The sequence below is a fragment of the Perissodus microlepis genome, chromosome 20, assembly GCF_051167445.1.
Source record: "Perissodus microlepis isolate ML-2025 ecotype Zambia chromosome 20, ASM5116744v1, whole genome shotgun sequence".
Lineage (NCBI taxonomy): Eukaryota > Metazoa > Chordata > Actinopteri > Cichliformes > Cichlidae > Perissodus > Perissodus microlepis.
This window is the reverse complement of record NC_140480.1, coordinates 23886051-23913058: the sequence shown is the minus strand read 5'-3', so window position 1 is coordinate 23913058 and position 27008 is coordinate 23886051. Positions and strand designations below refer to the sequence as shown.

At 41.2% G+C, this 27008-nt stretch overlaps 2 protein-coding genes across 3 annotated transcripts; one reads left to right on the top strand and one right to left on the bottom strand.

Annotated features, from left to right (window-relative positions):
- Positions 1-815: 815 nt before the first annotated feature.
- Positions 816-18442, top strand: LOC146364587 (uncharacterized). 2 transcript variants are annotated; one of them, XM_084917007.1, is made up of 3 exons: positions 816-1233; positions 14627-16353; positions 16684-18442. In XM_084917007.1, exons 2-3 carry the CDS (start codon positions 14785-14787, stop codon positions 17140-17142), a joined length of 2028 nt encoding a protein of 675 aa, XP_084773133.1. In that variant the 5' UTR covers positions 816-1233; positions 14627-14784; the 3' UTR covers positions 17143-18442. The 2 variants fall into 2 exon arrangements, with proteins under 2 accessions (XP_084773133.1, XP_084773134.1); XM_084917008.1 differs by lacking the exon at positions 816-1233 and adding an exon at positions 11599-11999.
- Positions 18443-18447: 5 nt separating this feature from the next.
- Positions 18448-26154, bottom strand: irf10 (interferon regulatory factor 10). Its single transcript, XM_084917009.1, has 8 exons — positions 25708-26154; positions 22154-22349; positions 21902-21978; positions 21287-21341; positions 20446-20547; positions 19806-20192; positions 19589-19707; positions 18448-18956 (listed from the first exon to the last, which is right to left on the bottom strand). Exons 1-8 carry the CDS (start codon positions 25876-25878, stop codon positions 18852-18854), a joined length of 1212 nt encoding a protein of 403 aa, XP_084773135.1. The 5' UTR covers positions 25879-26154; the 3' UTR covers positions 18448-18851.
- Between the last annotated feature and the right edge of the window lie 854 nt (positions 26155-27008).

Here is a 27008-nt window from a genome sequence, read left to right as displayed (position 1 = left end):
AAACCTTGTTTAGTTGTCCTTAGAGTGCAAAATGTAATTTAATGATTAAAGAAAAGAGTTGGAACGGAAATGGTTTGAACTACCTTAAAGTTTCTATAGGGAAATGTTTAGGTATTAGTTCTGTTTGAACCAAAGATCTCATGATTTTACTGGCATTCAATTGATGGGAAACTGCTGATGTTGATCCTACACAGCTGTCACATTGTGTTAAAGAAACCACCCTTCAAGGACTTATGCCAAGTCATATGTTATGGGAAGTGGAGCACACAGTACAGTAAAGAAAAGCATATGACTTATTGCTACATTACACAGGACATTCCCATACCTCAGTGATTTTGCAATAAGACGTGTGAGTGGTCTTTTGTGGTTTCACGCTTGAAAGAAAAGCACATGATGGCACTGCATGCAGATCATGAACAAGTGATTACGCTAAAAAGAGAACTGACTTGTTATGACTATGACGAAACTCTCAGTGTGTCAGATCTGGACAGCTGGTATTACACTTCATCTGTCACATCATGTCAATACTTAGTGATTATGTTTAGCTCTCTTACCTACAAGTACTGTGTGCCCAGCAAGCACACCTTTTCTATTGTCCACGCCGACTGTGATTGGCTGATGGGCTAAGAGGCTGAGGTGTTACAGCAAATAGCACAGCTTGTGGGCCGGTCCATTCTGCAGCTCGAGGGAGGTTAATGAGTGAAGCCACTGGGCTATCAGCCAAACATGAGCAGCAACGCTAAGGCTCCCACAATGAGCCTGACTGTATTACCACTGAGCTCTGTCTAATTATACACTCCCAGCGAGGGAGAGAGTGACAGAGAGCATGTTAGGCAGGGGAAAGAAAAAGTTATTAAATGTTGCTGTGTGTCAGAGAGACTTACTGAGGGGATGACTGTAGACTGAAGTTATAACGGTGAGATATATACAAGGTGTGTGCTAGCAAGGAGATAGAAAGAGAGAAGGAGAGAGAGAGGGAAGGAGGGGGTTGGAGAGATCAAGCAAGAGAGAGACAGAGAGCACACTCACTCAGAGAGAGAGAGAGAGAGAGCAAAGAGGCGTTTAGAAAGTGAGAAGGAGGAGAGGCAGGAATAGGATGAAGGGAGGGAAGGCTGAGCAGTAGAGAGGAGGAAGAGACTCGCAGTGTCAAAACTGGATATTCCTACGTGCCTGCTGCCGCCTGATCCAATGAGTAAACTCTCTGATACCTGCTACGCAAAGGCACCCGGCAAGGTATGTGACCACACTGCTTCCTCCTCTGAGTGCGCGCGTGTGTGTATGAGAGAGAGAGCACAGGTGTGTTGGCAACTTCAAGTGACAGGATAAACAGACTGGGCTGTGTGATTCGATTGCCCCGAAAAAACTGGTTCATGAGTTACTGTAGGTGCATGTATTCTGAGAGTAAGCTAATCTGATTATAGCTAGAAAATGTGTTTCAATTGTTTGTTTGTTTGTGTGTGTGTGTGTGTGTGTGTGTGTGTGTGTGTGTGTGTGTGTGTGTGTGTGTGTGTGTGTGTGTGTGTGTGTGTGCATGTGAATGAGCATGTTGTACAGACTCATGTAAGTCAGCACCTATGTGTGTGGGTGTTTGTGTGCGTGGAAGAGAATAACAGAGAGCGTGTGAACAAGAGGGAGAGTGTGACTGATCCGGAGAGGAGTGTGTGAGAAAGATGGAGTCAGACAGAGTGAGAGAGGTGGAGGTTCATCACTCAGCCTCAGACGGCAGATCAGGGCTTTCAGAATTAGAGCAGTGGGCTTAAATAGCCTTGGTCCAGAGATAGCAAGGGGGCCCTCGAGGAGCCCACTTAAATTGGGAGGGATGGGTATAATATTGGTGAGGGTGGGGTTAGCCCATGTGGGGGAAAATTTAGAAAGGGAATGATGGAGGAGTAGAGGGGGGAAAAGATTTCCAGATGTTGGGGACAAGTCTAGGAAAGAGCTCATGCAATCAAAGGCAGGTGCATTAGGCATCTGTGATCTAAGTTCCTACTCAAGCAGTGTAAGAGATGCTTTATAATTATTCACTGGAAGAACTTATAAAGTCCCTTTTATTTTTTTTTAATTAACTTCAAAAGTCTACTTAGTCAAAGACTTCGATTTTTTCTGTTTCTGTGTTTTCCTCTTAAAGCACAGAACATGTGAGCCAGTTTGTAGTTCCATTATTGACTGCTCCCTCCTCATTTCTTTCCCATTCGAGATAGAGATAGAGGGAGACTCATACTCCACCAGTGTGCACAGTTATCATTTCTGTGTATCTATTTCTGCTACATCAAGCACTGTCCTTCTGTTGTGGTGACATCCCATATGCTGCATAAAGGAACATTTCACAGGTTCAAACAATTCTCAGCTACAGATGTGATTGAAGGGAAGCATATAACATTTGTCCCCATCGACTTAATTTACTTACTTCAATTATGAGGGTGATTTGCTGGAGTGTACAGGAAGTCTTATGTCTCAGTGTGATTGCTTTGAGAGATGCTTGTTTCTGAAAGGAACGTGAGTTTCATCTACAAGGTGCAATCGCTGCTTTGAATTTGTCATTTGCAATTTGAAGCAGGGATCCTCTGGTGTATCAGTGCAGGTTCATGCCAGAGCAGGGCTCTAGTTGTAAATGGGTGTTTTCAAAACCCAGATCTCCCATGTTTATTTTGTGTTATAGCAACTTAACAAGTCAAAGCCTACGGCTCTATGATATACGCCAGTGTACAGAGATGTGCCCTTATGAATGATGTAAAGGCAAACTGAATGTAGCGATGGTTCTATATATATTTTGGGAAAGAGAAATACAACTTTTCTCTGTGGGCTGAATTAGAAATACAGCATGTTCTCCCATGCCATGTTTCTTAGAGTACTGTCACCATGTAGAGGAGAACAGGCCTCTTGTGGGAGAAGGTTGAGTGGCTGCTGGCCCTTTAAGAGGTCTATTTTTACAGGGGCACACTCATGCATGGAGCGAGGCGCACAGACGAGGCAGTGGCACACGGAGACTGTATCTGTGCTGCCTCACTTCTGTGACTCCAAACAGCACATCCTGCAGGACCATAACCTTGTGACTGAGTGACTGTGAGAGAGTCATAAAACTTGTGCAGTCCACAGAGGAGCGCGTGTTCTTTTAACACAAGCTCAAACACGAAAATCATCAAAACTGGAAGTTACAAGGTTTTCACCCAACAGGGAGACTCAACCCTTTTTTTTCCTCCAAGTGGATCTCTCTGAAGTCTAAAAGTGATAATGAGTGGGAGCTTGCAATAAAGACACCCTTATGCACACTGTACACAAATGTGCCAACATTCCCACATACTTGTTTTGATATGCAGATAGCTATGAAAGAAATCTGAAAACATTCATGCCCCCTTCTTACAAACACATAATACACTTTAGTTTACTTAACACCCACACACTCCTCGAAAGAAACCACAAAAATGAGTACATTTCAGAACATTTCAACACAAACGCACATCCGTGCACTTAGAGGTGCGCATAGTGCTATACACCCACGTAAAAAAGAAAAAAAAGAAAAAAATTACTTATACATCCTCAATATCTGGACCCAAAATAATCTTCTCCTTATGCAATCTGCATGTTATATAATGCATGGCCTGTCATTATCACAGCGCTCCTTCACGCCCTGCTGTGCCTCTCCACCTACAGCACCACGCAGACAGGCAGACACACACACACACACACACCCTGCACCTTGTGTTAACAGTCATATACTCTACTCTAGCACTCCCACCCACGTTGAGTGTATGCTCTCAAACAGCTACCCAGATGAGTGAGAGGGAAAGACGGAGAGGAAGACATAGAGTGGGTGGGGTAAGGAGACTGAAAGTGAAAGGCACAAAAAGGGAAAACTTACAGAATGAAGTGTAAATTCATGCAGAGACATGATTAAAGAAATCATATGTTGCTCATATATACGAGTCACTTTTAAGGCTGAATTTAAAAGGGGAAAATTCTGTCTTGAACACAGTGAAGCGCATCGTGGATGCAGTATTTTAGCAAGTGTCTGAGTTTACCTAACTCCACGTAACCTCATTTATGCGTTCATTTTCTTTTTAATTTTGTTTAACAAGTTTCTTTTCAGGAACTTAGAAGGCAAGAAAACATTCAGGCACGATGTGTGAGGAATAAACACTCTCATTGTCACTCCAAGTCACACCTATTGGCATACAAAGGCTTGCGTGTCTTTGCCAGTCTTGCATGTCCTCTCAAGGAATGGACAGGGAGTCACCTTAGTGCTGTCCTACTATAAACTCATACAGCGTCTAATTTAGGAGGCATAGTGAAAAGAGAAGCTGCGACATTAGGTAATTATTCTGTGAACTTTATTTCATTATGAAGTAGTTCTTCATTTGTGCCATTTTTAGTCAGTCAAAGGGACTTGCATGTCTGCTGTTCCAAGATCAGCACTCCCACAATTGGAATGGTATGAGAATTGGCTTGGGAGCTCAGCAGAGGAGCCAGGAGTGTGTGATGAATAATCCCAAACACAGGCAAGTGTTTGAATACAGTTGACACTGTGCCAGACTGCTTTAAGGTGACAGCACACCTGTTGATCAGTGTGTCCTAAGAGATGAAGGTGCAGGGAGTGGCATTTCATCGATGAATCTCCATTTGAATCTGCTTATTTTTTATGTTAACTGAAGATATGTATATGCTTATAAACCAGTGTGGTCAAAAGCAAACTTATATATTTAATCTGCCGGTTATCCAAGTCTGTTCTTGCTCTTTGTATATATACAGATCGTTTTCCTTGGCCTTGACATGCTAACCCTTGTGTATGATCAAGCAGTATGTTCTCCTACTCCTCCACACTTCATCTACAATAGGGGTCAGTGACCTTTCAACCGGGCCACCCACCACTAACACCCACAGTTTTTCAGCCAAGCCTGCCGTTCTGCCTGCTGAAGCCCGTGCAAGTAAAATTGCTCCCTCAGACAGACCCGGTGTGCACAAACAATAGAATGCACAGTATTGGCTTTGGTGTCACTGTACTGAAGGTGTAACATCTGATACATCCTGTATCAATAGTGACCTTAAACCCTATCCGAAAGTGGGATGTATATTACCTTTTCTATCCGAGCACTCTTTTCCTACTCATTTCATTCCCCCCCCCAATTTTATTTATTAAAATAACTCATCAAAGCATCTTTCACTAATTTAATTTATCTTCTTTTTATTAGCAGACATCATCAAATTGATGGGTGATAAAGGTTCTCTCTCAAGTGGATTTGGGACTTTCCTTGTATTCATTTTGAAACGAAGCATTAAGCCCACTCAATCATATTTCGATATAATTTGCAGCACCCTCTATAACAAACTGAATAAGCATGTGTTGAGTAAATGACTGTGACCGTGTGTGGCTGGTTGGCAGATTTGGTGTGGGAGGGGATGTACAGCAATAGCAATAATGGCAGTGTATAGCAATGTTGCCTTGAATACCAGCAGTGATAAAGGTACTCTAGACAGTATATGTGAAGCTAGTCTAGACAGTCTCTCTGAAAATGAATGGCACTTAAGCTACCAACAGGAGACCTGGCCATGCTCTCTCCACGGAGATGTCATCACTATGTTTGCTTACAGCTTGCTGACATTTTGCTGCTAAACCAGACAACCAACAGAAACCCAGTTTGAGTGGCAGTCGCCAGGGGACAATGCCAAAAACAACAAAACTTTGGAATGAAAAGTAATCCCCCTCCTCTTCAGCCACGCACACACACAGACACTTGTCCTCTCCCTTTCAAGCTCTTTTCACCCCATCAGACTTCATCACCCTCCCTTTGGCTTTCCCCTATTCTCCCGCCTCCACCCCACTCGTAAGCTGATGATTTCATAGCATGAGAGTACGGCTTGCATGAAGGGCTCTGAGTCGGGCTAATCATGTCACTAATTCACAAATTCCAAAACTCTGACTGTTCTACCTGTGAGAGAATGTACATAAGAAGTTGGAGATCTAAGTTAAAAGAAAAAGGAGCCTGTGAGGCCCATGATGGAAAATACCAAAGCATGACTGTGCATCTGCAATGCGTGACATCACTGCTATTGCATAAGAATTGTTTTCATCTGACAAACACTAGTCAGTTGGTGTTTGTTTTGTGTGTTTTTATATCTTTGTGAACTATTTGATGCCTAGAAATTGAAACCAAACTAAGTACTTCGTGGTTGAAAGCATATGTGGTGTAGATGCTACATTATAGGCAAATGATCACACTGAGACAATGGAAAAATGCAAAAATGAAACTTCCATCAGCAGACGCTTTAAATGTCAATGAATGACAATTGCATGACACCCGCCCCAGAGAATGTCAGCCACAAGATTTGCAGAATACCTGTCAAGTTGTTTCACGCTGACCCATGTGTGCACACTTGTATGTGAAGTGCACACTGAAGTATTTACAGAAGTAAAGAGAGACAGACAGCAGCAGGCCGCCACGGTCAAAGAAAGAGGAGCATGAGGTGGAGAATTTTTTGCTTCTGCTGACTGGCTGACCTGCATGTAATTAGTCAAGTCATATTTTTAACTGATATTGCGTAAAAGCCAGCTTAAGGAGCAATAGCTGCCCTATTTATACCCTAGGGGCTAATGGCCTGTACCACTACATAGGGGGATTTCCTCCCAGAACTATACTAAGCCTGCCTTAGGCCGTATCAGTTAGGATTCACAGGGATTAACTCAGCAATACATTACAGACTTCACATTGTAGTCTGCCATACTCTCCTCCTATTAACTCTGCTCTTGCAATCTTCAGCAGTTATATTTTCAGTTGTCATGTTTAGGAGTTTATATGTGATGTTTATTTTTGCTGGACTGTTGATCTTATTCATACTAAAAAAAAATAGCAATATTTATTACTTTATGCAGCTATGAGGTGTACACAGCTGTCATAAGTGAACAAAGAATCAGTCTTATGACTCTTTGCATGCACGTTTTTGTGTACATGGAGCCTGCTGTGTGTGTGTGTGTATTTGTGTATGTGTGTGTAGGGGTGTTAATAGTAACTCCTGAGCCATAATCTGATCTTCATTATGATGAACCTGCTGCGGGCAGGGCTGCTGGCTCATCCTGCTGAAGAATGGGTCAGTGCCCTGAAGGCTGACCTGGCGTTTTGCCCAACAAGCCTGTATCACCGTGTCCTTTTATCAGCTTAGCCTGGCTTTTTGTAGAGTAATCCGCTGCACAAAGCTAGTAGTACTCCCCCCCCCACAACCCACCCCTCCCACCCCACACCTCAACCTTACTCTACCACCACAGCTCATCCTAATAAATGAGAAAATTATAATGAATGAGAATGTTTGCTAACTTGTCTACAAATTAATCAAGACGCTTGACCCCTACAGCAAAGGGGATCCAGTGGATCAGTTGTGATGTGATGGTGCGGTTTTAATCCGTTAAAAACTATCCCATTGTCTGTCCAGTGCTTGACTTAAAGGGAATGGTGGGTGCAAATCAAAACAAAGTTGTTCTGAGAGATCACTTTTTACCCTTGATGGAACATTTCTGTCTTCTATCTTGTTTTCTCTGTATTATTGTAGTCTTTACCTCAAGCTCTTTGATATATAAAATTGAATACTGCACTGGTTTTTGGAATAACAAACTTAGGAAGTCAGTGTCAAAGCGTACTGGTGTACTGATGCTGTTCTTTGGTGGTTTATGCTTTATTGGTTTAACCAATAAACTTTATTGGTTAAAGTTTATTATATTTTTTATTTTTGTTGTTTTTATCTATCTCTCTATCTCTCTCTATCTCTCTATCTCTATCTATCTCTCTATCTCTATCTATCCCTCAGTTCCCCACACCTTCTTCTCTTGTCTCCTCTTCTCTTCCCTTTGTTCCGATCTGTTACATTCAGCAACAAATTTCTGCTGCATCAGACGTCCATCATAGATCTTCTACCCAGCCTGAAACGTGATCGGATACTTAATACAAGGCTACACATGAGGATGAGGGAGGGGTGGGGGTTGGTTGGGGGTGGGGGTGGGGGTGGGGGGGGGAACCCCCACACTAAATGTCATTTTCTTAAAAAAAATTAAAAAAAGTAAAATGTCCCATGCTCTCTAAATCCTCAACTGTAGAGGTCTTTAACCCCTCATGGTACTTTACACTCCTGCTACGGTTTGTTGGATGTAGTCTGACTCATCTGACCTTTCTCGTCTTGGCCTGACCCCGTGTGTGTGTGTGTGTGTGTGTGTGTGTGTGTGTGTGTGTGTGTGTGTGTGTGTGTGTGTGTGTGTGTGTGAGATGGACAGATTAAATAGTGCAAAGCTAGAGAGTGAGACAAGCAGAAACAGAAGAGACTGAGGAAGAGTACACCAAACGCCTTAGTGGTATCATAGTACCATAAATGATTAACACGCAGTGTGTGTTTGTTGTGTTAATATTTGTATATATACGTTTGAATTTGCTTGAATTTCAAAGAGTGCTACATAAGTAGAAGACAACAGTCATTTCTATACCTCTGTCATAGTAAATACCCAGCGATGAACCCAGTCCTATTTCCTTCTCTTTCACTATGACTGGGCTATTACGTGTAAATGTCTATCAAATACTGAATAGTGTTTCATATAAAAGCTGACTGTGTTTATATGATTTTATTTACACCTCAACATTTAAATTATTTCCTGTTTTTTTTGTTTTGTTTTGTTTTTTTCCAATATGAAAGTATTGCATCTGCTAACTGACCTGGCTTTGTTGATTTTAGTTTAAAACCTTTTATTTAAGCGGCAAGTTATCTTGCATGATCATCCAATTTATTGAAATAAAAAACAAAAATACAAGAAATAAAGGTACAGTAAATCAGCCATTGTTAAAAATTGGTTGCTTTTGTGTATTTTTCAAAGTTGAAATTTTCAAAACTATTCGTTCAGCCTCCACATCTCGTCTCGTCACATCAGAAAGGCAATTTGTCACTCTTTTAACTGATTAGAAGGGCCTTGGCACACCCTTGTAAATCATTATTTACAACTGCCTGCTGCTTGCTATCTTGTCAGTCACTTACATATGCCACTTATATGTAATATGGTATGTGTAATTATTAGCAACATATAGTAGTACTAGTATAGTATAATGAATAAGTCTTAATATGCAAAATAATTGAACCAGTTTTCAAAATCTGTGAGACTTATTTTCCATACGTTTCTTTTTTCTTTTCTTTTTTTTATTATGTCTTTGCTACACATACAAGAAATACCACACTCTTCTACGGTACTGACTAGCACAAAGGAAAGATATATTTAAAAAATGTAAAAATAAGTGGAAATGTTCGTGCAGTGCTTTATGGTAAATTACAGAGCGATTTTTATACGCCTTCTGTCATTTCTGTCTGTCGGGCTACAGCCTCTCATCCAAATCACAACAGATACGTCCCCTTGCAATGCAGTGCAGAAAAAAACCAAATCTTTTGGAATGTGTTATCCTGCCTCTGCAGGCATCTGCCACGATGGTTTTTTTTTTCTTCTTCTTTGTGATATGCAGTGCCATAAAACCGTTTCATCTTTTTTCTTTTCTTTCTTTTCTATTGCAATGATTGGCCAACAAGTTACAGTGCAAGCGGTAAAGGCGTAAGTGCGAATCCATTCCAGTCAATCTCCCACATACAGTAATGTGTAACTTTGCACTGTTGAAAGTGATACACCATAGAAAAAAAGTGCATATTTAATTATTGCTCTAGATCAGAAAAAAGTGCAAATGCACAGCTACATTTAAGTTTCTTTTTTGTAAACAGCGACACAGGGACTTGTGATTCAGATTTTATGTCCGTGTCCATCACCATAAATATAGTTTTGCAAGATAAACTATGGATTTTGAGTATTTCTTCACAGCTCTTGTTATAATTACTTCGATAAGTGCTCCCGCTGTCTTAAAAATGGGTTGGAAAGAAATGCAAGACAAGTGAGAAACAATTATAAAATAAACATAGTGTAATACAGCTTTTTTAACAACTGCAAATTAAGTTCTGTTTGTGAACTACCTTTGTTCCTACTATACTTGGCATATTTTATCTTTATTCATTATGGCCTAGTGGAGCAGTCTACCTAATAAAAAAAAATCTAATTACCTTCAAAATATTTTTTTCAATTTAATTTTTTAATGTAAAATTTAGTTTCATTTAAAGTCCTAATATATGCCGTGTTGTTCTTAATCCGCACCGCCTCATGACTTTACCTACAGTTTCTTGTGATACGATTGTGATACTCAAATAACCCACATAAATTTAACAATTGCTTTACAATTGAGTGCAGACAGCACTCATGCCCACACAACCTCAATGCACATCATTTTCACTTTGAAAAAAAATACAAGTAATGTTTTCTAAATGTCAGAGGAGATGCACTTGGCAGTTGTCGCCTGACTCTGAGATTGTTTTAATGTGGCCTTTAGGCTGATTTTTGAACACACACCTACTTGTCTGATTAGCTTTCCATTTCTTTGAAGATGAGAAGTTAGTCAAGGTTAACTTCTGATGTGCTGTTGGTGGGTACAAATGGTTTGCTTATAGAACTGTAAAGGAACATAAAGATTCCTTTTTTTCACTTAACCGTGAATAATGATTTGATTGCTTCATTAAATCCTATTTTCTCTTGTGCTCCACTTTATGTTCTTGTTTCTGAATCGCAATTTTGTGCTGATAATTAACATAAGCTTGTTTGAGATGAGGTTTGGCCCTGTTTCTTTGACGAGAATCAGACAGGGTTATTTGCATAGTATTGCGTTTTCAATGCAGGGCCTGTTTATTATTTTTCAGAAGGCTTTATCACTGACAGGTTTTTGATTTCTCGCTGTGAATGAAATACACTGCTCGCGCCGATACAGTCCTAATAAGCCATACCCACTATACCAACACACTTCACTTGTATCGACTGAATCACTGAAGCAAATCATTCAGAGCTCTCCTGCAGTGCTCCTGTTAGCGTACGAGCTTGAGTATGAGTGTGTGTCTGTGAGTGTGTGTGTGTGTGTGTGTGTGTGTGTGTGTGTGTGTGTGTGTGTGTGTGTGTGTGTGTGCATACATATGAAGTCAAATCAAATGTATTCATAAAAGCTCTTTGAACAAGCAGGTTCGCCATAAAGTGCTTTGATGAGAACAAAGGACACAAATTCAGATGAAACTACAAATAAACAAAAAAGAACAAGTATCGTGTGTGTGTGTCTGTGTGTGTGTGTGTGTGTGTGTGTGTGCATGCGCTTGATGGATGTGAGGTTTAGTTTTGAGTCAGAGGCAGCAGCAAAAGCCTAAGTCTGAGAGTGTGTGTAGGATGAGCCTCCTACCACGTCCCTCCCTGTCTCTCAACAGTCTCTGCCTCCCCTTTATCCCTCCCTTACTTTAATGTGGCAGCATGTCTTCTGAAATATGTTCACACATATAGATGAATGATTTTCATTACTGATTTATTTTATTTTATTTTATGCATTTAAGATTGGGTGAGCAGTATATAATCTATATGGGCTGCATCCTCGAGTGTGTGTGCATATATATATTTATATAAGTGTACACACACATATATAAATATAAATATGTATACAATGTATACATATATGTGTATGCGTGTGTGTATATGAGTGTATGCATGTTTGTATCCCTCACAGTGATTAAAGCAAGTGGGCGGCAGCAGCAACTGGTCTGCCTGTGTGGCTCTGCATAGCAGACATGTTTCTCACTGCTAGATATTACTCATTTCCTCAGCCCTTTGCACACACAAGCATATACACACTCACTTGACACACACGTACTCACATACACAACAGACACAGAGACGGATAGCAGGCTCTCAGTTTTTTCCCTCAGTTTGGTGGGCTCGCTGGTGCTATTTCATGCGTACAGAGATCAGAGGCAGTGTGTAGCTGGAAGCTGCTGATATCTGCGGGTGTTGTAACTGGCTGTAGTGCTTTGGAGAAGCAGTGTAGCACAGTAAGGAGCTGAGGAGTGGGTTGACCCTCTGGGAGGACTACAATATGAATGACTGCCAACTCCGGGATGTCTGCTTAGCCTGCTGTAAGGTCAGTGTGACATCAAGTCACAACAACTTGCAACTCCATCAACTTGTCTGTCTTCTCCTTGGATAAGAGCACCTATTACATGTGTTTTTGTTGCAGTTAGAATGATGGAACTATTGTTTGATGTTTCTTTATTTAAAAAAAAAAAAAAAAAAAGGCGAAATATCAAAGTAGGCAAAAGTAGCAACCAAAATTTAGCAGTTCTGTTTTTCTGATGTTGGACATTACTCCTGAGTAATGTGTGAAGAGAAAAGGCGGGACAAGGAAGAGCACTGCAAATGTACATGTCAAATTTTGAAGTTGTTCAGAAGTTGAAAATGTAAGCATTTTGCATTTCAATGTAATAAAAAGAACATTTATGGATTATTTTATAAGTTGTAGTGAAAATGAGACACACTTGTATTTATTAATTGCATATATTGTTACAAAGCCATGCAAAAAACTGAGGAATCCCTAATTGGAAGGAACATGTAACATCATTATGGCTTTGATCGGACGCTTTTGATATATTTTAATGTTACAACAACAGTAGCTCCAGCTAAATTCCAACTCTCTGTGTGCATGTCTGCACAGTGTAGGAGTATTCTGTTAGAACCTGACATTTCTCTGCAAACTCCTCCACATGTACAATTGTGTTCTTTGTTTTCTTGTACTTTTTTTTGGCAAGTTTATATTCGGTCTATTTTGACAACCTTTTTCATAATGACTGTCAAGATGGCGAGAGTATAAGAGTCATTTGAGGACAAAAGCTGAAGCCAATTTTTTTTTATTATTATTATTTAAGACATCTGGATTCTAGACAAGTGCTTGTTTAATGAAATTCTGCTATAGAAAAAAAAACATAAGAAAACCTTTGAATACTTTGTTGATTTTGATGTTTGTTTTTAGGTTTACTTTATTGCTTTCTAAAAAGGCTTTTTTGGCATATTGAAGAAATCAATAAAACTTTAAGTCAATGAATTTAACAAATTATTGTGAACATAAATATTAACAGCTCAGATGAACTCACATTGAAAATGTCTGTAGATTACGTAACGTCCGATTAAGGCCCCATATCCAGAATATATATTTTTTGAAACACAAGGCCTTTTTTTAGCCCCCAGCTTTCAGCATAACTTAAAAGAAGTCACTTAACATTGACCCTCATCATCTGCTTCATCTACTAACCTAATTATTGTGCATTATAAACATTTACGAATTTTCTTCACCTTTCTTGCCGGCATCCGGGACGAAAGGAAGCCCCTCCTCTCACTGCCCAGTTTTCAGTTTTCAACTCAGATGCACAAACAGCTTGCTCCACTCTAACACTTATTCTGTTTTTGGACCAAGTCACTTGATGAGCAACAGTGTTCCCGCCTCTCTATGGAGTATCCCTATCTAACCTCTCTAACCAGCTGGATGTGTGAGTGTGTGTGGATACAGTTGCCATGGTGACAGTGTGGCGGATGGTGAGACGGCAGGGAGTCGGTAGGCAGTTGAGACAGACTTGCGGGTGAGTGCGGGGCTGGTGCGGCGGGAACAACGATGGCGGTGGCGGCGGAGGGAACAGCTGGACTCGGAGCGTGGTAGCCATCATTTCAAAAGAGCTCATTTAAAGCATTTGGAGAAGAATTGAAGGAGCTCCCCCGCACTTCTCACTGAATGAAACAAGGCTGCAAAATCTCTGACACATTTGAGGACTCAAACACAAACACACACGCACACAAAGACCTAAACAAATAAACACATTCACATATTTTTCCAGGGAAAAAAGAAAAATAACACATGCACGCAAACAAACATCGCATACGTGCGTGCAGGGACGCAAACAGACGCGCATTTTTTCCCCTGCATTCCCTGCTGTGACACATAATTAATATGCAAAGACATATACCCTGTATCCACAACAACTGGTGGTAATATCAACAGTGCTTCTGTCAGCTTTGGGTGGGTGGCGACCAGCTTTGCCTTTCACTGGGGGAGTAAGTACAGCTGCCTGAGGGGAGTATTTGTGTGTCTGTTGCTGTCCATGTGGTTGTCTCAGAGAGAAGGGTTGGAGGGGTGTTAGTAGTAAGGCTTATATAGAATAAAGAGAGCACCCGAGGGTGTCGAGGGGGTGGTTCATGAAAGTGGTACAAAAACGTATCTGCATATTCCAATCATCCCCTGAGAGTCAGAGATGAAAACTCTCCTGCTGTGAGTGCTCTACGTGTGTGTTTTTGCGCACTCATACACATACATACTGCACTGCCTCTGAACTTCACTGGCTGCAAAATGTATTTTTAGCCCACATGTGGGAGTAATGTGTTTGAATGAATCGAGTAAGTTGGGTGGTTTCAGTCCCACCGCACTGCATAGGTAATGACTAATTAGCTACAGCAATCAGAAAAGCTTGGAGTTTCTAACCTCTTTAAAGTAGTTTGGAAGAGGGAGTCACCAACTGATTTCTCTCCATCTGCCTGATACAGCAGAATGTTTGTTTGTATGTCTGACCAGACTGACAGCTAAGTCTTAACTACAACTGATGCCAGGACCTAACAGACTGTTCCTCTTCAGTGTTCACACTTAATCTCTCTTACTTCTGTCTCGGTCCCCTCCCTCAAGTTTACCCACCTATCTCTGTTTTCTGTCCTCTTTTATCCTCTCTGTAGGTGAGTGGTGCTTCAGCGCAAGAGAATCCACAGTGATCTGACAGTGATGCTGTGTGTCAGCTTTCCCCTCTGTCTGCACCCCTCTTTCTCCCGTGAGGCCCATGTAACCTAGCCTACACCCATAAACAGGGGGCCCCCACTGCCGCTGGAGCCCACCCATGAATCCCAGCCCTGACCGCGGCAAAGAGTGCCTCCCTCCGAAGAAGAGGGAGTCTCGCCAAGGATCAGCAGAACACCACATCCCCCTGGATGAGTTTAAACCCCCTGTACCTCTGCGGAGTCGGTCCAGTATAGGGAGAGGAGAAGCCAGTGAAAGGGACCGTGTCCAAGCAAATCCGAACCCGCATCTCCTACATACTCCTCCACCCCTTCCTGCTCCAATACCAGGCCTCCCTGTGCCCATACCATGGACCCTAAGCTATTCACCCACTGTTTCTCTTCCGCTCTTCACAGGGCAGGTCAGCGAAAGGAGGGGCTCAGGATCACCCGCTTGGAGAGATGATCCTCTTTCCTCATCCCTGCCCCATCACTCCAGGTGGCTCAGAGGGGAGGTTCCCCTTTCTCTGCCACCTTCTCCATCATCCTCCTCTACTTCATCCTTTAAGACTCCCTTCCCAGCCAGTCCCAGAGAGATGTGGTCCTATATTAACAGCGGTCGGCGGGACTATAGCTCCTCTCTCTTTTCCCCATCATACCTGTTTGGCCACCACCCTCTCTACTCCCAAGAACCAAGCTTAGTTGAAGTGAGACCCAGGTACTTGGGAAAGCGGCCCAATGGCCTGGATGGGTCGGGCAGCAGGACTGCCTCAGCCTCCAGGCCTCTGCTCACGGGAGACTATGGGAATGATAGCAGCAGAGCCCAGCTTGATATTAGTCCACACAGCTCCCATGCCAATGGTGGACGGCGACAGCAGGAGGATCTAACAACACGTATCCATTCTGGAGGGCCATTTTTGTCAGACTCTCAAGCTCAGGGGGCCGCTGAGCCACATTCCTCACTGCAGGATAGACATCTGCCTGGAATAGTTAAGACCAGCTCCAATTTGCTTTCTCTCAGTCCCCATCCTCTTGGACCAGACTCCAGGGCAAGTAGAGGGGGACTATTGGATCACCTAGGGGCCACACCAGCTGAAACCCAAATCATCTACTCCTTGGGATCGGCATGTCCCTCCAGCCCTCAGGCTCAAACCTATCCACTCTACAGCTCCTCAGGAACAAGTCTTTACAGCCTGCACAGGGAGCCAGGCCCCAGACAGCACAACTTTAGGAACTCACCACACTCACCACTGGGTCTACCTAACAGCCATGACAGGCCACAAAGAGACCAGGACAGAGACCAAGAAAGAGACAAGGTCACACAAAGGGAGAGGGAGCGCAGTACAGATAAAGAAAAACAGAAGCAATCACAGTATGACAAAGACCAAGAAAGAGACAGTGAGCGTGAGAGACGACGGGACAGAGAAAGAGACAGAGGGAGAGATTTGTCTCCTTCCCATCATCACCCATCTCCCCCTGCACTCCTACCTCACTTCACCAAGGGTTCTTTGATTGAGCTAGCCAGCGGGCGATTGAAGCGGGTGGAGGAGCTGAGGACTGAGGACTTCCTGAGGAGTGCAGATACATCCCCAGAATTCCACCTCAGCACCTGCACCGTCCTGCAGATTTCCCCCAGTAGTACACAAGGCTTCAGTCACCTGCATGTCCATCTCACAGACCGCAACACTCAGGTCAGCTTTGCTTTGACATATCTTCTTAAGCTTACACTTGAATTTCACACACACACACACACACACACACACACACACACACACACACACACACATAGATAGATATAAATCCTCAAGTAGATAGCCAAAATATTATAGGACAAACTTAGTGATTATTCATAGTGTAGGTTGCTATTTCTTTGATATTCCCTGGTCAAAAGCTGCATTTTATAGGTTGGTTTAATTCTTTATACATTTCGCTAAACACCAACGTGTCACTGTATTGATAATAAGTGCCAGACATGCACTGTCTTTTCTTTGAGTTTATAACAATGTTGTGGTTTTGTGTAGGAGTTACTGAAGGTCTTGGTGGAGTATCCGTTCTTTGTGCAAGACAGAGGCTGGTCTTCTTGCTGTCCCCAGAGAACCACACAGCTGTACAGCCTGCCCTGCCGCCAGCTCACAGAGGGTGATGTCTGCTTGGCCCTCACCCCCACCCTGACCCATCGGACACACACTCGTACCAGCTCCAGGACCCATCGCACGCAACTACCCTCGAGGGCTGCAGCAGAGTCAAGCAGTTCGCACAGGGAGGAGATGCCACCACCACCTCCTCCTCCCCCTCTGCCTCAACACCCACATCCAACCGTGCCGGCCCCTCCAAGCGCTCTGGCCCGAGAGCCCTTGGCTAAGGACCAGCAGCGCCCACGCAAACGGCGCTGGTCTGCCCCAGACACCCTTCCCTCAACCAGAACTGATAAAAGCCTCCTGGATTTACCTCATGGCTCCAAGCTAATGAAGTGGCAGTAGAACTCTGCACATGCATACTTACACATACACAGGCGCACATACACACCCTCCTTGTCTCTGTTGCACCAACCAAGACAAACAATGGAGAGACCTCAAGGCAGGGTTGCAGGGAAGGAAATTTAAAAAATACATATATATATATATATATATATATATATATATATATAAACAACAGAAAACACAGTTTGCAGGTGTCCATACTGCTGCCCAAATGATAGTCAACTCTATTAAGGCCCCTTCCTCCACCATTCTTTCCTTTCATTACCCTTTTTCCTTTCCTTTCCTTTCCTTTCACCTTTTTCCCTTTCCTTTCCTTTCCTTTCCATCCCTCATATTTAACTTAGCACAGCCCTGAAAGGAGCAGCAGCTGAAGATTCTCTGGATGGCTGCTTACAAACACTGATGACATTTAGTGAGACAATCAAGCACTTGTGTGTTCACTCTGTTTTTGTAATGGTTGTTGTCCCCCACACCTACTTACCGAAAGTGTTTGCTGCAGGGTATTTTCAATCAGTGTTATGAAAGTTAATGCTACTGAAGAATTGCAGATATACATGAACAAAAATTGACTATATATATATTGCATTACAGGTGTTATATACAGTAAATATGCTAAACAGATTTAATGCAATCTCTCCGTCAATTTTGCAATGCATTTTTCTTTTCTTTTTCTTCTTCTTTTCTTGCTTCTGAGCCGATGCCTACGGGTCGGCCTGGGCAGGCAAGGTGAATGTACGAGCAACTCTTAGCCTTTTTTATTCTCATCACTGGGAGTCATTTCAAACGGTTGTTCGTCAAGGCATTACTCTCCAATATGTTCTTAACATTATCTCTGAGAAAGGGAGAACACTAATGAAAACTGCATAACAGACAATCCCACCCACACAGACAGGTCTGTGCCACATCGCCTCGACACTCATGGTGTTTTTCCATTAAAAACTGAATGATGGAAAGAGTAAAAAAGTGCAGTATGGCTGAAGAGTAATGGTGCTAATAACACGTTGGAACATGATGCTTTGTGAATACTCTTGACCCCTGTGTACTGTACGCTTTTGTTCCCATCTCATTTTTTATGTACTGTATATGTTTGAAGGCAGGGAAAATGATGAAAGTATTTTAAACTCAGATACGGGTATTCTCTGATTCAGCACACTCTCTCACTTTAGTTTGTGTTTTTTTTTTCATTTTCAAAAAGTTGATTTTTCTTTTTAAATGTTATAGCTACAAAAAATGTATATTTTTAAAAAATTGTGAATGTTATATGATGTTGGCTAGAAATAAAGGAAAAAAAAGCTTTATAGATTTATTTACAAGTGTCACTTTATTCATGCCATTTGTTGTAAAGCATTGTGAATTTAAATTACTTAGCAGTACTACTCTAAATATATATATGAGATCAATATTGGATACATGATAAAGATTTAATGTTACAGTATTTTGGAAGCACATTTTATTGGGTTAAAAAATATGTTTGCAGAGCACTTGGTAACACTTTACAGTCAACAAAAGGTAGAAATAAAAAGCAAATTACTTTGATGCATTACAAACAGGTCAGTGTTGAAATGATATGTTTCTTAAACACATCTCCATCTCTGCTGGCAACACTGTAATGCTCTGCGGGTGTCTTTACAGGGAAGAAACACACCTTCAGTAATCCACTTGTACACTGTCCAAGCCTACCCTGAAGCACGGTAGCTTTCCTCATCCTCCTACATCTTCTCTCCCGCTGTGTTGGAGGTGATGGTCAGAGGCTTCTCTTCAGTTTCTGCCAAATTGAACCTCTGCAATAGCTCCACTGCAAACAAGGGAACCACCTGACCAACAGGACATTGTGATACACAATTAATATGCTTATGGGGACCTCTGCTGGTTGACATTACTATTGCTGCACGGCGAGCTTTCATGTTCCAAAGTCCTGATTTGACTTTGGAAGGGAAAAGACTTTTCAGCTTGACATAAAATTTAGTTAATATTTACCAGGTGGGGTATTTTAAAAATGTACAAGGTGATGACAGCCAATCAGATGCACTGTCACATATCACTGAATGACATTCTAAGGGGAGTAACTGTAAAAGGAACATAGATTGGATTAGACTGGTATTTATATAGAGTAGCACTTTTTCACTATGAGTCTCATTCATCCAGTGCTTTTATCTAACATGTATGCTCTGATGGATGCACTGGGGGCAACTTGGTGTTTGATACCTTGACCAAGGATGATTCAACACATGGACAGGAGGAGCCATTTGACCACCATTTTAACTCATAGCGCAGAAGATTTATAGAATACGAATCTTAATTTGAAACTAAAAACTTTTTAATTAAATCCCCTGTTTTTATGAGAAAATCAAATAAAAATTTAAAAAAAGATATTTGATATATTATTTACAACCAGATGCTAAACAGTGACAATGTGTAAGTAAATCTGTAAAGTTTTTCCACCCACCTGAGCCATGATCAGCTTCTTGGTTTTAGGTACATTGGGGTCTGGATATTCCTCTCCAAAGCAGAGCTCAATCTCATAAGAGGGTGTAGGCCCCCTCCCCTGTAGACAGTTCTGGAGACCTGTGCAGATGATAATTGGTATATTCAGATCGATGATAAAAACACAACACCTGTTTGCATGGAGGAAAGATTTGTGATGTATGCATGAGCTGCCTTACCATTGAGAAATGTGGGTATATCAAGCAGTTTGAAGGTTTTTTCTCGCTCCAGTTTGTTGGGTTTGTCGGTGTGTTGGGCCATGGGGCCGTTCCAGTACACTCTGCCCTGGCAGAATCTCTTGATAAACACTCCATCTGGGGCCACCCATAATAGAACACCTCTTTCCAGGTGACAAAGAAGGCGATTCATTGCTTCAGCCATAGTGGGTGGCTGGCATACAGAGCCCGGGGAAGGGAAAGAAAGCTGTTGGGCAGTGCAGGGTCCGTAAATCTTCTCATTTCCTAAAGGAACATGTCCCTGCAGGATAAAACACCCATCTGGACTCCTGGTGGTCACTTTCGTCACTATCTGGCCCTGATACACCAACATCACCTGCATGCGGAAGTCTTTAAGATAAGAATAAGAATCAGAATACTTTATTAATCCCAGAGGAAATTCTGTGGTCACAGTTGCTCCAAGAAAGCCAGAACAATAACTAGAGTAAACTAAATAATACAACAAATTACAGAGTTACAAAATATAACAAAATAGTTCTATTTTAAAAAATACACACAAAAGATAGTATGTGTTCCAGACCATATGCTGAAAAAGCCAACAACACGTTCGCCTGTCTGTGCATAATCCTAAAAATGTTCTTACCTGATATAGCAAGTGTAGGATTAAAGAAGGCTATAGGTGCAGGGGCCGGGTTTTGATGTTTTTCCACTAACTCACAGTACATGTGCTCCCTCATCAGGTTTTCTAAAGCAGAAAAAACACATAAAACTTTCTCAGCACAGCATGCAGTGTGTGACGTTGCTGCTTTTACTTTTAAGCTGAGTAAAATTCTGAGAATAAGGGTTGGCATATCAAACCATCTGATTGCAACAGACATTTTTCCCATGTCAACAAACAGTTTGACATAAGAGTGACTATCTTACCAATCCAGTTTGACCAAAAATAAAGAAAAAACAATTTGACAGCAATCTAACTAACAGTTGTTGATCAATTTCACTGACAAAAAGATATATGAGACTCCTTCTGGCACTACAAAAAAAAACCTGTTCAAAATGGAATTTAATTCTGTCTAAAGAAGTTTAGAGAATGACTGATTTATGGAGCTTCGTCTTTTTTTTGCAGCCAGCAGGAACCCTTTCAGCAAAAATATAACTGTGTAAACAGCATCAGTATCCCAATGTAAGCCAGCTTCTCACCCAAATCATATGTTTACCCAATCGGCATCTCACAAACCATTTGGGAACACAGAAAAGGGCCAATATGGGGCCCTGGACAACGTATCACTGCAGTCAACTCGTATATAGGAAAATGAACAAGCACTCAAATAGCTCAAAGGTGACCAAATGCCATAACAATCTCATGCCCACGTGTGAAACCTAGCAGGGATAAATGCACACTTTTACAAAAAACGTTTGATCTTTGTGGTCATGATTATCCTTAATGGTTCTATAGTGATGTACCAGTTTGTGTATGTAAGTCTTACCTGTTAATATTTTTTCTTCTTTGTCTCCTTGAAAGGATTCTTCTTTATTTGGGGGCTACAAAAAAAGAAACTGAGGTTAGATAAACATTGCATGAGGCTTATAAGTAACATTTTTAACATAACAGCAAAAGCTTCTTATTGGAGGTGCACACTGTTGTGTACCGTGGTGAACACATACACATTTAAAGGGGACTTTTTTACATTTTTAGCTATTTATAATCATGGCTCAGGGGGGTTGGGAAGCGTATTTGTAACCGGAAGGTTGCCGGTTCGATTCCCGGACTCTCTGTCCTGGTCGTTTTGTCCTTGGGCAAGACACTTTACTCTACCGCCTACTGGTGTTGGCCAGAGGGGCGATATGGCAGCCTCGCTTCTGTCAGTCTGCCCCACGGCAGCTGTGGCTACAACTGTAGCTGCCTCCACCAGTGTGTGAATGCGAGAGTGAATGAATAGTGGCATTGTAAAGTGCTTTGGGTGCCTTGAAAAGCGCTATATAAATCCAATCCATTATTATTATTCTTCATTTCTTTAGGATTATTACAGTGTGTCCACTGCATAATCCACTATCAGATATTTTGTTAATCCAGGGATTACTGGCTGTATGGGTTAGTTTACCAATTTGTCCAGATAAGCGGGGGTCCTTGGAGAACTCTTGGCATGGTGCATCACTTGATCCTTTATTTGAATAGACTCTGAGAAGAGCAACAAGTAGATAAAGTTAGCACAAATAAAATACTCACATATACTGTACTATATAGTTAAAGCAATACCCTGTAAAGTAAAGATTTTTTTTTTTTTTTTAAAAAAGCTCAAAAACTGTAGATAGATCAAAGATATATATAAGAAACTCTTACACTCGGTTTTTACCTGCTGGCCTGGATTGGCTGTTATCATGTTGGATGCGATAGACCTTGTATGGCTCCGTGATATCTAGCTGGTTGCGTTCAGGAACTTCCTGGAAGTCTGTGCTTTTGTTAAGTGCACAGCGTAGACGAGTCTTCCACATGGTGGGATCAGCTCTGTCCCTGCCCTCCCTATATTTGCCCTTGTACACAGCCCAAGCCTGAATACAAAGGTTAAAATATGAGACAATCTATGTTTAGAAGTGGTCGCATGAAAGAAAACTGAATGTAACTCTAAACTTCAACATATGTAAAGCATGTTTTGATGCACTTCATCATCTGCAAGTGTCTGATTAATCTTCTTTTCTATCATTAAATTATTAAAAGTGTGAATTCATCAAACCATCATTGAGGAAAAATTGAAATGAATTGCTTTAGAAAAAGATAAAGTAGGGATATTTTCAAATAGCAGTTTTAGACTTTTGGGTTTATTCTTTTATAAATATGCTTAAAATACTTAAAACCTTCGTTTTTGACAAAGAATATACAGGGAGTGCAGAATTATTAGGCAAATGAGTATTTTGTCCACATCATCCTCTTCATGAATGTTGTCTTACTCCAAGCTGTATAGGCTCGAAAGCCTACTACCAATTAAGCATATTAGGTGATGTGCATCTCTGTAATAAGAAGGGGTGTGGTCTAATGACATCAACACCCTATATCAGGTGTGCATAATTATTAGGCAACGTCCTTTCCTTTGGCAAAATGGGTCAAAAGAAGGGCTTGACAGGCTCAGAAAAGTCAAAAATAGTGAGATATCTTGCAGAGGCATGCAGCAGTCTCAAAATTGCAAAGCTTCTGAAGCGTGATCATCGAACAATCAAGCGTTTCATTCAAGATAGCCAACAGGGTCGCAAGAAGCGTGTGGAAAAACCAAGGCACCAAATAACTGCCCATGAACTGAGAAAAGTCAAGCGTGCAGCTGCCAAGATGCCACTTGCCACCAGTTTGGCCATATTTCAGAGCTGCAACATCACTGGAGTGCCCAAAAGCACAAGGTGTGCAATACTCAGAGACATGGCCAAGGTAAGAAAGGCTGAAAGACGACCACCACTGAACAAGACACACAAGCTGAAACGTCAAGACTGGGCCAAGAAATATCTCAAGACTGATTTTTCTAAGGTTTTATGGACTGATGAAATGAGAGTGAGTCTTGATGGGCCAGATGGATGGGCCCGTGGCTGGATTGGTAAAGGGCAGAGAGCTCCAGTCCGACTCAGACGCCAGCAAGGTGGAGGTGGAGTACTGGTTTGGGCTGGTATCATCAAAGATGAGCTTGTGGGGCCTTTTCGGGTTGAGGATGGAGTCAAGCTCAACTCCCAGTCCTACTGCCAGTTTCTGGAAGACACCTTCTTCAAGCAGTGGTACAGGAAGAAGTCTGCATCCTTCAAGAAAAACATGATTTTCATGCAGGACAATGCTCCATCACACGCGTCCAAGTACTCCACAGCGTGGCTGGCAAGAAAGGGTATAAAAGAAGAAAAACTAATGACATGGCCTCCTTGTTCACCTGATCTGAACCCCATTGAGAACCTGTGGTCCATCATCAAATGTGAGATTTACAAGGAGGGAAAACAGTACACCTCTCTGAACAGTGTCTGGGAGGCTGTGGTTGCTGCTGCACGCAATGTTGATGGTGAACAGATCAAAACACTGACAGAATCCATGGATGGCAGGCTTTTGAGTGTCCTTGCAAAGAAAGGTGGCTATATTGGTCGCTGATTTCTTTTTGATTTGTTTTTGAATGTCAGAAATGTATATTTGTGAATGTGGAGATGTTATATTGGTGTCACTGGTAAAAATAAATAATTGAAATGGGTATATATTTGTTTTTTGTTAAGTTGCCTAATAATTATGCACAGTAATAGTCACCTGCACACACAGATATCCCCCTAAAATAGCTAAAACTAAAAACAAACTAAAAACTACTTCCACAAACATTCAGCTTTGATATTAATGAGTTTTTTGGGTTCATTGAGAACATGGTTGTTGTTCAATAATAAAATTATTCCTCAAAAATACGACTTGCCTAATAATTCTGCACTCCCTGTAGTTAGGACTGGATCAGGGGACTCTGAATCCTCCCTTAGTTACATTGCAATAAGTCTAGGCTACTGGGAGCTTCCCATGATGCACGATTTTTCTTTTTCACTCACCTTTTTTACTCTCTATGTGTTAATACACCACTCTGCAATTAATCATGAGTTATTATTAACCTCTGGCATTCTTCCACAGCGCGTCTTTCCGATCTTCTTCCCCTGATCCCCAACCCATCGCAGCAGATGGCCATCCCTCCCTTAACCTGGCTAAGCTGGAGGTTTCTTCCTGTTGAAAGGACGTTTTTCCTTTCCACTGTTGCCAGAGCTCTTGCTCATAGGAGGGCTTGGATTGTTGCGATTTTCTCTCTCTCTTTAACTTACAATATAAAGCACCTTAAGGCAACTGCTGTTGTGATTTGGTGCTATATAAATAAATTTGAGTTGACTTGCATTAATAAAGTGATAAACCAAACATCTATTGAAACAGATATAAAATAATTATTTATCTGCTATAAATACGTAAATAAAAATATATTGTTTACCACATACTTTCAGATGATTAAATCCAGTGAAGTCATAGTTATCTTATATAGTCTAGTTATTATAGCTTTGTATTAATATCGGTTTTTCTTTTTCATTATGTTTTCAGCTTTTGCTTTTAAATCTGTTCAGTTTCATTTTGCTTCCAAAGCTGAGTTTCAGTTTTTAATTTTTGAAAATTGTGTGTTTTTGTTTACTTTGTGTTACAAACACTATTAGTTTATTGAGATTTTAACATGGATATTTTGTATTACAAAATTGTTCAACACAAACTTTTACTGAATATTTGTATTTTAGTGAGAAACTAGGTTTTGTTTCTTGGTTTTCTCTCTTTCTTGAAAATTATGTTTTAATTTTATTCAGTGATTTTTTTATTGTTATTTCCAGTTATTTATTTTATACCTAGTTCTAGTTTATGGTCACTTAATAATAACCTTAGTCCATATCGCCTCTGTTCAGTCAAACTTGGCTGCCTCCTAGTGACCATTAAAAAGCACTTTGCTGTGTTGGCCAGGCCACTATTAGGCCTGGCCAACACAGCAAAGTAACGGATTTTATCAGTAGACTAATTTTTTTCTCTCACATAGTTAAAGTTAAATAAATAAAAACAATAATAATTAAAAAAAAAACACTTCCTAACAAAGACTTGCAGTTCATTAATGCGACCATCTGCAACCGTCCAACAATCTGGCGAAAACTAAACACCCTCCACTTCTAATGTTCAGTGAAATGAATCTTTTCTCATTTCCTTTGCATCTGCTATGGTTTAAGTTCTTATGACAATAAACCAGTGCAGGAAATAAGGGTATCGTCCAGATTACTTCAACGCAATGGCAAATTGGGATCCGATTATTTATGCAGTTTAAAACACCCCCAAACAGTATTTTCGGCAAATTTTACGTTTACATTTTTGGAAAATAAAAGTTTAGAAAATGTTGACCTTGAACAACGCCGCATCTTCCGTCTGTTTGTAGTCCTTCTTGGCTGCGTGCTTCCACGGTATCCTGAACATAGTTTTGTTCTCATCCTCCCAGCAAAGTCCTTCATATTCCCCACTCTCTATCTGGACTATGAGCCACTCTTTCAGGTGCAACTTAGCCCCGTCATCCATCTTCAGAACATACTGTGTCTTAGAAGAACAAAATTCCACTTTCAAATGTCAGAGACATGTGCACAGTTGACCCAGCACAGTTTAATCACGTTCCCACCTTGCAAACTGGAAAAATACCAGTATTTTTTATCTCGCTGCCGTCTGAGCTTCTTATGTGATGTTAAGTACGGCACAATAGACCAAAAACAGACTAAAAGTTTATCAATTTAACACAAACGGATCTCACCGCAAGCTTAAATGAAGAAGTCGCAACTAAAATTAAGTGGGCTCTTGGAAGCGAAAGCGAAAGCTTTAACTCATTTGATACTTTCGGTTTCCCCCCTCGCTTGCAGAGCTGCCACGAAGGTAGATTCGTTTCAAAGGAAGGTGAATGAAAGAGAGTGAATTCACTGTGCCACGCGGACGGCATTCAGGAAAAGACTTAAATGTAAAACTGTAAAAATGTAAAACCGCTTTTTGAAGTCAATTTGTAGTCACCGTTTAAAGTAAACTATTTAAATATGCATTTGCTCACAAAACTCCAACCAAGGACACATTATTGTGTAAAAACAGCTAACTAGAAGCAGAAAACTACTAAAAAAAAGTTTACAGGTATTCATTAATTAGCTGGGAGAATCTGAATGAGCACTTGTGTAGAACCGAGTCTAAATGGGGAATGAACACAGACACAGCTGTGTCTTTCATGGTTTTAAAAGACATTACATTGGAAATACACTCCAACCTTACTCATAACCGCCCCTGAAGCCCAGTCGGACCACTAAACCTATCCTTTTATCCCTATAAAAAAGTCGCCACAATGTGACTGTATAAACAGATTTAGGTCCTCACAACATGAGTAATAACCGCCCACACACACACACACACACACACACACACAGAGAGAGAGAGAGAGAGAGAGATACTAACAAACACTTGTAACCGTCATACCGAAACGTTCTTGTGAAAATGAAAGCATGTGGGAGTAAGGATTTTTTTTCTTTTCACCAGAAGCTCCTCCTCTGTTATGTGGGGTTTTAATGCTCCTTACTTAAGACCGATATTATTTCACATCGGGTAACGACACTGAGTGGGCGGAGACTAAAAATTCAAAGTTCACTTGGATAAAAGGTGAGGCGCGTAGGTGTTTTAAA

What these genes read in the sequence shown, in the direction of transcription:
- irf10 (XM_084917009.1), bottom strand. Translation starts at nt 25,878, where the DNA reads ATGGATGACGGGGCTAAGTTGCACCTGAAAGAGTGGCTCATAGTCCAG. An exon ending in AAGATGCGGCGTTGTTCAAG is followed by an intron (nt 22,350 to 25,707) that starts GTCAACATTTTC and finishes CTTTGTATTCAG; the next exon opens with GCTTGGGCTGTGTACAAGGG. An exon ending in AGAAGAAAAAATATTAACAG is followed by an intron (nt 20,548 to 21,286) that starts GTAAGACTTACA and finishes TTTCTGCTTTAG; the next exon opens with AAAACCTGATGAGGGAGCAC.
- LOC146364587 (XM_084917007.1), top strand. Translation starts at nt 14,785, where the DNA reads ATGAATCCCAGCCCTGACCGCGGCAAAGAGTGCCTCCCTCCGAAGAAG. An exon ending in TCACAGACCGCAACACTCAG is followed by an intron (nt 16,354 to 16,683) that starts GTCAGCTTTGCT and finishes GGTTTTGTGTAG; the next exon opens with GAGTTACTGAAGGTCTTGGT.